At 40.4% G+C, this 12,694-nt stretch overlaps 2 protein-coding genes across 2 annotated transcripts; one reads left to right on the forward strand and one right to left on the reverse strand.

The window, feature by feature from the left end:
- Window positions 1-477: 477 nt before the first annotated feature.
- On the reverse strand, window positions 478-8,326 carry faah (fatty acid amide hydrolase; the record flags this gene model as incomplete). Its single annotated transcript, XM_080833713.1, has 15 exons — window positions 8,069-8,326; window positions 7,623-7,736; window positions 7,148-7,288; window positions 6,109-6,242; window positions 5,506-5,712; window positions 5,152-5,192; window positions 4,831-4,955; window positions 4,221-4,346; window positions 3,576-3,673; window positions 3,354-3,453; window positions 2,145-2,188; window positions 2,013-2,052; window positions 1,761-1,869; window positions 1,200-1,345; window positions 478-600 (listed from the first exon to the last, which is right to left on the reverse strand). Exons 1-15 carry the CDS (start codon window positions 8,279-8,281, stop codon window positions 478-480), a joined length of 1,761 nt encoding a protein of 586 aa, XP_080689839.1. The 5' UTR covers window positions 8,282-8,326.
- Window positions 8,327-8,863: 537 nt separating this feature from the next.
- On the forward strand, window positions 8,864-12,021 carry uqcrh (ubiquinol-cytochrome c reductase hinge protein). Its single transcript, XM_080860807.1, has 4 exons — window positions 8,864-8,984; window positions 9,830-9,883; window positions 9,983-10,144; window positions 11,746-12,021. Exons 1-4 carry the CDS (start codon window positions 8,940-8,942, stop codon window positions 11,776-11,778), a joined length of 294 nt encoding a protein of 97 aa, XP_080716933.1. The 5' UTR covers window positions 8,864-8,939; the 3' UTR covers window positions 11,779-12,021.
- Window positions 12,022-12,694: the final 673 nt, after the last annotated feature.

The raw sequence follows: 12,694 nt of genomic DNA on the forward strand, positions 1-12,694 counted from the left end.
GTGTTAATTAATTGTTATTTCTAAAGTATCACACTTTTATGTGGGATCTGTCTGTACATTCTTTAATGCTGCAATAAACTACATTTTCAAGTGACATATTTGTCAAATGAACCTAAAAACCCACATTATATTAGCTCGAAACATTTAAAACCCACCCCTATAACAGTTGAATTTAAAATGAACTTCATTGCAATACAATGTGTGATGTGAGAGGTATCAGTAAATAGGATAATCCATCCAACACTTCCAAAGGTGAAGGAAAAAAACTGTGCTTTAGAATATGCCCACTGAAGTATTCTAGTAGGAATACAGAATAGTGTTAATCATTTGAAAGTGACTTGAGGAGTGGATGTAATGTAAAGGATTCCTGTTTCCTACTCATTATGCCTAGTCATAATAGCCTAGGTCTACTGTGTCCCCGGCAACAGTGCATTCAGTGTGATGGTTATAAGGCACTGCAGTTGCAATGGTATGACTTCACTTCCTGCTCTCTTTAACTAACTGTTCCACCTCTTTCATGAAGCGAAGACACAGTTCCTCTTGCAAGGGAAGAGCCACACACTCCACCGCAACTGGAAGTCCTACGCCACCTTTCACAGCCTGCCCACAAACAAACACACGCACACACGCACACACACACACACACACACACACACACACACACACACACACTATTATAGCAGCCATTGTATAATTTCATCCTGTCAAAAATCGCAGATATCTGATACCAAAGAAATGTGAACTCTTGTCCCATGCTGTGAGACACAGCAGGGGTTGAAACCACTGGTCCAGTAGGGGTGTGCTGCCACCTGGTGGCTATACCTGGAAGCGTATGTATTTCCCTTATATATATTTTCACAGCAGACTCTCTGCAATATTGACATTACTTCAAAGTATTATTAATCTATTTAGGTTGATGTGGGAAAAAACATCAAATGACTCAAAGAAACAAGTCTGATGAAGAATACAGCCACTAAACTCACAATATTTTAAACATGCTATAAAAGGTCCCAACATTTATAAGGTCATAAGATGTAGTCATATAACACTCTGAAACACTTGGTTACGATTAAGAAACACTAACCCCTTATACTTTTATCACATGATGGCCAATATCATTGTCAGATTCAGTGCCGCAAGAGTAGCCTTTTTCGGTAAGCATTTGGTAAGTCATCACCACCATGCTTGCTAAAACCAACCTTGACAAAAAGCTTGTCCCATGGGTCCCCAAAGTTGCCCTTGTAGTCGTCCAGCTGGGCCTCGTCAGCAGTGGTTACTGAGGACACTGGCACCACTCCCGCGGGGAAATTGAGAAGGTTATACAGTATCGTGTAGGAGAGAGCACCTGAGATAAACGAGAGGAACACAGATGGAGGAAGATCAAGCGAGGTTTTCAACCAGAGTCACAACAAGTCTGGAAAAAGTAATGGAAAGTTCTCAGCCTCTTTCTGGCGTGATGCATCAAAATAAAGGGTCATCGATAAGGAACTGCACAGTGGTGGAGACGTGCAATGCTGAGTGCATGCCGTTGCTGGGCAAATGATTAATGCATGGCATGAAAGCATGGCAGGTAAATATGCTTGTCTTTTTATGACAGGTGTAGCTGTTTAAATGCAGGGATCCAATCACATGAGGGCTGTTAATCACTGAAGCGAGACATGGAAGTGAAATAAAGCACACTTAGGTGCACAGTCACCCAAGCTAGTTAGACTGAGAGGAAAAGATCTACTGGCACGGTAAGGGGGGAAGGTCGACCGTACTGGTGAGCTTTCCACAGTAGTTGAAGTTATAAGCAGGCCCAAGCATTGGGCAGAGCAGCACGTCCATCTTCAGCCTCTGCCATTCCGAGATGAATTCATGGGTGTAATCCTGAAAAGGACAGCACACACAAACTCAGTTCCTCCATTTTAGGGGGGGGGGGGGGGGGGGGGGGGGGGGGGGGAATAACAAAACGTCATGTCATGTCATGGTTGGCATAAATGAGTGTGGCAGTGTAAAAAACATTCTTGTACCTCAACACTGGCATGCTGCCTCCACAGGTCTGCTACAGATCTTTACAAACAGAGAAGTCAAAGATTAAACCGACTGTGCACAACTTGAGCTTAACAAACATGAATCTTCTTAAGGCAAAAGGAGGCTCTCACCTGACTCCACATAAGGCACTCAGGCTGGCAGAAATGCGAGGTAACTAAAAGGGAAGCAAAGCAAGGCAAGGCAAGTTTAAATCTACAGCACATTGTATACACAGAGCAAAAGGAACAACCAAGGGAACTAAAGGAACAACTAAAGGAGAGCTTAGCATCATAGCAGCGAATGGCTTCTTAAACAGGTTTAGTTCTGACAGTAGGTATAATCAGTCAATAGTTTATATTCCTCCTATAAGAGAGACAACCTTGCTTTGTATATTTCAGCATTATATGTGTGAAGCAGCTCTTTTTGGATTTGATAGTGGACCATAGTTTGTATTTGCGCCATTTCTGTTCTGAATGACTGGAGACACAGACACATCAAAGAACACACAGAAATGACCGGTTAAGTCCTTGACGTCTGTAGAGACATTGAGACCTTTTGTGACGACAAAGTCCAGAGTAGGACCAAGAGAGTGAGTGAGTTAGCACCTGTACATGCTGAAGGTATCAAGTAGTGCATTTAGCTCCTTAGCATAACTGTTTTTTGGGTGATCTACATAGATCAATCCAGACACTCACTCATAACAGACAGCAATTAAAAGAGTTCAAACTAGGGCAAAATATAAATAAAATATAAAATGTATATATTTATATAACCTACAAAAATAAGATATTAAACAATACGAACTACCAGAAAGCAGCTGATATATTGCACTTGAGGATATTGCACATAATGCTGCACAGGATATTGCACATTTGGTGAGCTTCAGTGGCCATGTGTCGAGGTTGTGCCTATTATATATTATATATATAACCTTACATGCAAGTTGAGATCCCCTGGCATAGAAAGACAGAATCTGTACAAACAGTTCACCTAGTTCATCGAACAAATCTTCAGCAGAGTGTTTTGGAGGCCTTGTAATGGTTACTAACAAAATATGAGAACACTAAATGACAGCACATTGATATTTTAAATTATGTAAAATGATGAATGTTTGCAGGACAAATTATTCTGTTCGCCTTTTAGTTTCTGGAGTTTTAATTATGTTATTCACAATTCAATTCAATTCAATTCAATGAACACTCACTCCTTCCAAGCAAACAAAACTATGCACAGGCCCATTATTTTCTATACAGGAATATGAAAACTGTTCTAGATTTTTAGTTGACCCAGGTGACCAATATACAGCTAGAAACCTTGACTATACTCTTGATCTTACTCACAATTGGCCTGAGGATCACTGACAGGGTTTTCTTCAGCCAGTGTGGTAAACGGTATGGAATGAGCTGGGCCTTCAAACATGGGTCCACTGGTCCACCTTTCCTGCAATAACCCCATGACCCAAAGCAATCAGGTAACTACTGCACCATGTCATTACATAAGACACAACTCAATAACTGGTTCCTCGTGTGACTTAGGGCATCATTAAGGGATATGTTACTCACAAGCTAGTGAGTAGCGTCTCAGCTCCGTCTGCCAGGATGCCTTTCACAACCAGCTCGTGCATAACATAGGCAATTCGTGGGGGAGTGAATGGCACAAACTACAGGGAGGAGAGAGTAGTGTAAGGTTTCTAACCATGGCTGTAATGGTCCTTTATAGTATTCCCATAAGAGCTCAAATAGGTTTTATAAAGTGTTTAAAGCACACACATCTATAAACACACAATAACTGTGAGGCAAATTAAGAAAAGATTGTTTACATTCACATGTTTGCTACTGACTACTGACAAGAAGTAATTCGACCTAAGTCCTCATAAATAAGTAGTCCAGTAGTCAATGGCTACTTACAACCTTACTACAAAATGTATGGGTATTAATAGAAACAAACAGATCGGTGGAAAATATTTATGTGGACCCATTTAACTCTATAATGCACTCATACTTTTACTGTTTTTGTGCGCATACAAAAGCTTTTTATTCCACAGCATGTGAAAGCAGAACAGATTGCAAGGTCAAGAAACCTCACCAAACATATCCGTCATAGGACTAGGCTCAGAGTGATAACAGATGAAGCACGCTAGGAGCTTAAGAAGACATTAGAGAGAGCGATAAGGTGAACTAAACACAGGTTAAGATTGTGAGACCTACTGTGTGTCCTGCTCTCTCAAGCAGCTCTCTGGTCTCCCTTAAGGCCCTGCTCATACTGGGCGAGGGCATAAGATAGCCATCATTCTCACAGTAGCCAATCCGAAGGCGCTTGGTGCTTAAGTACACCTAGGAGACACCAAGTAAATAACTTCAGTTAAATGTGTTAAGTGTTTTTGCAGATAGATAGAATATACAATTTATGATAACAGAAAGACCTACTGGAACTATATCAATCAATCAATTAATCAATCAATCAATCAATCAATCATCAAGTGATTGATACTGGAACTATAAGCACTTATGTAAGCAGTTCAGGGAGCATTTATATAAAATCATACACAGACATTATAATTAGTTCACATTTATGTACTCAATTCATAGAATATACACGCATTATATACACAAATGGATGCAAAAAACAGCCATAAATGCCCCAATAAAAGTTCATAAGGACTCTTGAAGAGGGCCTATTGTGCTCATCAATGTTCTGAACTTTATTTGTACATGCACAAAAAGCTATATAATACACTAAATAACAGGGTAAAAACCAGAAAAAAGCACAATAGGTCCTTTTTAAGGAGACTTCCATTAGTTCTGTTCTGGGCAATACCTTATCATCAAAGGGCATGGGTGGCACAGTGGGATCCAAGGCAAACATGTCCTCACACAGCAAAGCCTTCATGCACAGGGCCAGACTGTCAACATCCCTGGCCATGGGCCCTATTGCAGACATCACTACAGCAGACATGAACACACGCTGGTCATAACGCTAAACAGACAGCCTGGTATGGTTGTATGTGGGAATTTTTCACAGGTCATACATTATGTTTTTTTCAAAATATGTTTTGTAAGTCGTTTTGGACAAAAGCATCTGATAAAAACCTTCAACTAAAGCTTATGTTGGTATGTTAGTGACTGTGCACAAACTAACCTGATTTCTGGCCCCGACAACATGAACTAAGGCCACGGACACTGTACAACAGATAATAGACTTGAATCACATGACAATCACGCACAACAATAAAAGCCTTGTGCCTCTGCCCAATGAAAATGTGATGACCACATGAGTTTGCAGACACACATACACACAATTACTCTGGCACAATGATGGACATACTTGCACAGAACTATGTAGCACATAACCAGGGATAAATGATCTAAACAAACAAAAACATTCCATTACAAATCTAGAGAGAACAGTAAATTAGGATGGATAGGCAGGATTCAGGAAAGGGCCTGTATCGTAATCTACCCTTAAACCAAACTGGTTCCTGCAGACACACACCTTATTCTGTTTGATGTTGGCTTGAAGCCGCATATCCCACAGAACGAGGACGGAATGCGGATACTTCCTCCGATGTCCGTCCCGAGGCCCAGGATTGAGCCACCCCCTCCGATGAGGGCCCCCTCCCCACCAGAAGAGCCCCCTGGAGTCTTCTGAAGGTTATGGGGGTTCAAGCTCTGCCCAAATAATGGGTTACTGCAGTCATAGCTGAAAGGAACGGAGCAGGCAATAAAACAATAACCACCGAGGAAGTCAGTATTCTAAAAACTTGAATTATACCTTCGAGGTGTAATAAAGGTCACATTATTGGACACTGTTTAAGAAATACTACTAACACAACTTTAAAGTTACATCTGACAGGTTTGTGATACACTGCAGCTGCAGCAGTGAATTGACAAGAAAAAGAATAACTTCAAAGTAGCGAGGAAAAAGAAAAAGAACAAATATCAAGAATTTTCGACTATCATGATCGAGTGTTACCGTTATTCTTTTCTGAAAACTGGGTCGTTTTTTTCCCAGTTTTCCCATGCGTAGATGATGAATAACATTGTGGAAAGGTGTGTGTCAAAACACAATCCACTTCTCCATGTGACAGTGACCTACTTGAGAAGGCCTTGAGGGATGTTGGTCTTGATGAAAGGAATTGCTCCTTGTTTTTTCAGCACTTTCACTACCACAGAGTCCTCCTCAGCAGGCTCGTCCACCTTACAGACCACCCCACACGTGGAATCGTGACCCTGGCCCGAAGACACAACATTATAAACATTAGAGTTTGCAACAATCGAATGAAGATATTAACAGTGCAACTCTCTTTAATGCAAATGTAGGATCCACTGGTTAAGTCACCTGAAAAACAATGTTTTAGCATTTTCCATTTATCCTCATGCCAGCTAAACTCCATATTCTGTTTCTTTTTATCCTGTTCACTAAAGGAGATCAGCAGGATATGTCTCATTGAAGACATAAACGTTTTGTACAGAGGTTGGTAGTGGCCAGACTTTTCGAAGTACTGAAAAATTGCTAGGGAACCCATTTTGTTCTGCACTGCGAAACAAAACTAAGGGACTGCTGACACAGGGCTGCTACGGGGATAGTGGCTTTATTATCATTTCTGGATGAGTGATCCCTTAATAATTCAACAGCCTTATAGAATAGCATGGTGCTTACATCCAAGTACCTGTAAACATGCAGTCACATGCTTCAAAGTGTAACTGCACCCTTTAAGGTGTTATTGAGCTGTAAACAAGGCTAAATGGTGTGACTGTACTGTGATGAAACACACATCAGTGCTGGTGTTAATATTGAGAACAATTCTGCATGGCTTTCCATGTACGGTTTAAAATAACCAGAGGCAACGTAGAGGCAACATCTTGGGACTAAGCTACGTCATGAAACGGGCGGCTAACTGGCCCCTGCCAGTTAGTGTGAGTCACAATGTTATTTACTAGTCAGGACACCTCATTCACAGGAGTTAACAGGAGTGTGTACTTTGGGCGTTTCAGTGGGGTTTCTACGTCATCTTGTCCTACTAGTCATTCTGGAAACACTACTTAAAGAAAAAATGTAACCTAAAACCAATTTCTTTTTGTGAAAATTACGTGCAAACCTGTTGTCAGTTTTTTTTCTGTGGTAGGCAGCCTACCTTATATCCCACATTATCTTTGATGCTGATAGGGACACCATAGAGAAGACCATTTCTGCAGTTCTCTATGTTTGTTAATTGCTCCCGACTCTCCAGTAGAAAGTCTGTGGCACAGTTCAGTCTCTTGTTTACCTCTAGTGCCTGGGAATCAAAGTACAGGAAACATTTTATTACTGCAATCATATTTTGAGATTGGAATATCTATGTCCTTTAGCTCTTAACTTGTAAGAATAAGACAACAATAAAGATGTTTTTTTGAGTTAACGATTTGCAAAGGACCAGAGCCATTGGGTCAAAGGTGACACTTCAGAGAGCTCCTTTGGAGGCAGTAATACCAATACTCCAGGCAGCTGAAAAACTATTATGCCTTTCAGACTATGCAAACTTTTTAGGTCACTATGCATGATCCCAACAGTTCACTGGGAATTCAAGAGTCATCAAAAGACAACAAATCAAAAATGCATTAATAGAATACCTTTTCCATATAGGCATGGAGAACTTCTTCTGGGCTCAAAGAACCTTCTTGCAATGTTTTTGTCAATTCAGTCAGAGAAAGTGAGACAATATGCGCATTTTCAGCATCAGGTTTCTAAGGGAATTAGAATGGAATTTATGAAAATTGAGCTACCTATAGATAGTATTGACCAACACTTTCTTTCGTAGACAAAGAAAACTCAAGTCATATGACAAATTACATGTTTGCAGCTACTAGTCTTTGTGTAGTTTTGCAAAAAACAAAAAGTGTACCAACTGTACTTGATCTATCTAACATACATATAAATGTATTAAATGTATGTACATTATACAATAATGCGTCCCTATTCATTTTAATTCAGCTATTAAACCATGCAGTACAATGCTTACAGTTGCCATAACCACTGAAGGTCTTTTAGGGAAGGCAAGGCACAAAGTATTTCTTACTGTGGTACTGAACTGCTGAACCGCCTGCTCTGCTTGCTGGACCGATGCATCCCTTCTAGATCTGGCTTTACGAATTTTAACTTTTATACGCTGTCTGTTGCAGTACCTCATGAAGAGTACCAGTGCAGCCCCGCCACATGCTGTAGTAGCCAGAACTGACATAAAACTTGGGTCCATTTCTGAAAGAGAAAATTCCGTGTTCGTCCTCTCCATTGTACCACCGCGTAAACTGTATTAGTGAGCTATCAGCTGCGGTGATTCCTGTGAACAAGTTTTGCGGTTGTTGGTGGAAAGCGGAAGTGCCTAAAGACCAGATACGCACACGTTGCCAGGTAGTCGACAAAAAAATCACCCGAAAGTAAAATGTGAATTCAGACATCATGTAATGTATTTGAAATACGGTAATACAAATGTTGGTGATAACAAAGTATTACATCCGAATATATTTTTAGTCGTGTCAATAAAAGGAGCAGGAATTGCCGAATGACTATTTCGTGGGTTCTAGCTTTCAAGAGTGTTTAATAGCCTGATTTGTGATTGTAACATTTTTTTGTTGTAAAATTATGTTTTAACTAGTAGAATATTTACGTGTTCAGAAGCACTTCAGAAGATCTCAAATATATTCTCGTCAACGTAACATATACGGCTGCGGTTCTAAATGGCTTACTTATTTATGCCTGGCAACCTCTAGAAAACATGCCTCGACTCTTGTTTGAATTCCACGCCTCTAGATGGCAGCTAGCATTAAAACATTTCTAAAAGGGAGAGTCGAAGAAGAATCCTTGAAGTGTCACACTGTCCTTCGCCCTCACGTATCAGCAGCTGCAGGAGTGTAGTCGTCGGGTCATCTTGGGACGCAAGAACTGCAATCATGGTTTACGAAAAGAAGATGATCTTGAATGGAGACCCAGATGATGTATGTGATTAACTTTTTCTTGTGGTTGGATATTTCCATTTGGCATTAGTAGCACGATCATAGCTAAAACTCAGGGATTCCAGCTAGCTACTTATCAGTGCGAGCTCGTAAAGCTAGCGGTGTTTGAAAGGCAGCTACCGGCGAACAGTCTGGATCTCCTTGACGTGGATTTAAGCACAAACAATTTGTATTCTTTATCTATTGTCCTGCTAATGAAGAAATAATAACACATCGAGGCAATTCTACTCAGTAATTGGTCAAGTAAAGTTGTATGAGGTCGTACATTGAGGACGGCTAACTTCTTATATAAGCTATCTGTTTAGCCAAGCTAGGCTGCTAGCTAGCTAGCTATGTTGTCCTCGTGAAAGTATGGAGTGTGAGTCTTACTCCTTATGGTTTTCCATCGGAGGAAGGTTACACATAAGATGGCTGGGTAGCTCATAGAGTGTTTTTTTTCTCATTCTTAAACGTTAGGTTTGGAAGGAGTTGTAATGAAACAATATAACTTGAGACTATTCTAGATGCAGTGTTCCTAGTATTAGCTGTCATTGGGAAATTTCGGGAACGTTGTTGTTGGTTGTCATCTGTCAACGTTAGTTACATTCTGTTGAAGTGCTTTTCTACGAGTTAAATCTCAGATCGAAGCCCGTGACGGATACTTTCTATTTAGCTAGCGGTGTTATCCCCAACACCTTGGGATACCCTGTCACTTCCCCGTGCTAACATCAAGGTCACTGTTTCGATCCCTATGTAGGACGCGCACAGAAAATATATACTTTTCTTATACTGGATTATAGCAAATAATGTTAATGTTCTTTCTTTTATGGCCATCTTTGTTTTCCCAGGAGGAAGAAGAGGAGGAGGAGGAGGAGGAAGAAGAGGAGGAAGAAGACCTGGTGGTATGCATTACTAATTCAAAGTTGCATCCAGTGCCTTGGTAAGGAAATCACTCTTTGGGTAATGTGAGGTGTATCCCACCTTTATCCTTATCTGACCAGGACCCCCTAGACACGGTTAGGGAGAAGTGTGAGAAAACGGAGCACTGTGTCCATACACGCGAACGGCTGGAGGAATGTGAAAACAGAGTGGGGTCGCGGTCAAATACTGCAGAGGACTGCACAGAAGAACTGTTCGACTTCCTCCATGCTCGCGACCACTGTGTGAGTACAATTTGGCCATATAATCCCTTTCTTTAGATTATTTTAAATTTGGATAGATTAAGTATTTTAAGTGAATATCAGGATATGTCCAGTTTATAGTTATTGGCCAAGCCGAAAAAGGAGGCATCTAATGTAATGTGTGTGTGTGTGTGTGTGTGTGAGTGTGTGTGAATGCATGAGATCCTCGCTGGATTTCAGGATTTGGGTGGACAATTGTCTCCCTTCATTGAGAGAAGTGCATCTGTGTGGTTGGTGTGTCTGTGTGGCTGATGCATCTGTGTGTTTTGGATAATGTTTCATTGCTGTGCCTCCAATGTCTGGGAACTTTTTCAAAATTAAAACACCTCTTTAGAAGAGACACCTAATACATCCTGTTATCTTACAATCGTTACAATCAGTATTATTGGAAAAGTTCGAAAGTGTTTTTCACCATAAAGTTCAGTATGCTATAGGCTCTGTTTTACTCCATTTGAGACGAGCTATACTACAACTTCTGTTTTACATAAACTTACCAGCTGTCAAGCTTTACATCACTATTAAAAATGTATTTTCAAGCCAAATAAGTGGATGAGATCAGAGATGGAACTATGAGTTATTTAAATAAGACTAGGGTTATATACTGTTTCGTATCGATTACAAAAAATTTAAATCAGAATTATACAAAAGGTTTTGGCTTGCAAACCACATTGTAGATGCATGACTGGGTCAAAAAAAATGATCCAGTACTTGTAATCTAAGAGAATCTTACACTGCTCACCTACCCAGTGCTGGTCAGGCTGAACTCCTTGACTCTGGTGGCAGTCTGTCCAATCATGCTGAAGCTGAACACTCCAGTCCCAGTAGTGATGAAGTCCCCAATACCAATTAGGCTGATAAAAACTAAATGGCAACACATCGCAGAGGAAACCATCTGTATACAAACTATTCATTCAGAAATTCAGTCCATTCTGGCTAAGATGCTGAATATCATCATGTAGTGATGTACTACGTTTGTTGGTTATTGTATTTTGGACAAGACGTTTGAAAAACTGACAAACAATAGGTGGCCTCTGAACTTTGCTACTTGGCTAACTATAAACAATACGATTTGTGACCACACTTTTAACTCATATATAACAGGTAGAATTATGCAGTGGGTGGAGTTGGTCTCAGCTGGGGAGAGCTTGCGGCTGAGCTCTGTCAAAATGGTTATTTCTTCACATTCTGTTTCTATTTCTATGTCACTTTAAAACAAAAATGTTATGTATAGCACCTTTTAAAGGGGACAACTATGGCAGACTTTTTTCCGGGGAGAACCTAGGACTTTTGTGGGACTGAAATCCCTAGACCTACCCAATTCCTTATGAGGGAGGGCTGAGCTCTCACCTCAATCCTCATAGGAAAATCATGACTACTGAGTCAGCCCAATATAGCATTCCTGACCAGTGTGAAAAGGTTGGCCACAAACCATCTATGAAACTTGGTAGCATCTTGGTATAGATCAAGGGACACTAAAATAAGGATTTTGTTCAGCATCACTGAAATTACTATTGGTGTTTATAAACGTCATCTGTGATTTTGTTTCCCACACTAAAAATGTGCTTTTGTGTTTTTCCCTTCAGGTGGCACATAAGGTATTCCATTCCGTGAAATAATCTCAAAATCCCAGCACTGCAAGTTGATGTCCATTTATCTCCGATCGAATGCTCTGCTCACATTTTATTGTTGTAAAAAAGGCTCCCTGTTTAATTTATGTGTTGACAGGGATGCTCTGCGTTTTCTTGTGAATACATTGTGAATAAAATGTTATCTAATTGGAAGCAGATTTCCGAGAATGATTGATTGAAACAGTCAGTGTTGGATGACCTCAAATAAATACAGTTGATTGTATAAAACTCCACTGAAAGCACTTCTTTGCAGCTATCAGTACATTCTTAAAAAGGCAGCTTTCATTTCTCAACATTTCAGCATACACCTGTGACTTCAATCTGTTGTATTTATAAGACACAGAGGTATTCCAAGTATGTGCTTTAGTGACACCAAGAGTAAGTTAACCCAGAGTAAGTGTTAAACCTCGTAATAGAAGAGCCCTATGTCTTTATTCTTTTAACAAAACAACTTTAAGGAGGTTTACCACTTCAAGGTAATTTACCCAGGTTTGTCACAAAACCATGTACTTGGAATACCCTCCCAGTATCCCTCTTGAAATGGATTTCAAGTAGTTTAAAGGATAGGTTTGTTTGTAGTTTGAAGCTTATCAGAATTATCAGAAAGTTACCCACTCATGCTACATTAATGTCCTGTGGTCAAACTCCGCAAAGCAAAGGCTTTTCATATATGCATTTCTGGAGCAATAGTCCTTGAAATACTTTGAGGGCACAGGTTGTTATCTGATCTGAACACACTGGTGACTTGAATGGTGGCTTGGCGAGGCGGTGAACACCAGCTGCCTCAAGTGGACAAGTCAGTGGACTTTTGCATGGCAGTGCTGCGCTGCTCCCAGTGTTTGGGGATGGTGAGGCAGCAAAAATGAATGAAAAAGCGCTTTCCCTTGCAAACTGATCAATAAAA

Source organism: Sprattus sprattus, assembly GCF_963457725.1.
Source record: "Sprattus sprattus genome assembly, chromosome: 2".
In the NCBI taxonomy this organism is placed as follows: Eukaryota; Metazoa; Chordata; class Actinopteri; order Clupeiformes; family Clupeidae; genus Sprattus; species Sprattus sprattus.

Coding starts and splice junctions, on each gene's coding strand:
- uqcrh (XM_080860807.1), top strand. CDS start 8,940: ATGGTTTACGAAAAGAAGATGATCTTGAATGGAGACCCAGATGAT. Junction 9,884..9,982: donor AGGAGGAAGAAGACCTGGTG/GTATGCATTACT, acceptor TTATCTGACCAG/GACCCCCTAGACACGGTTAG. Junction 10,145..11,745: donor TCCATGCTCGCGACCACTGT/GTGAGTACAATT, acceptor TTTTCCCTTCAG/GTGGCACATAAGGTATTCCA.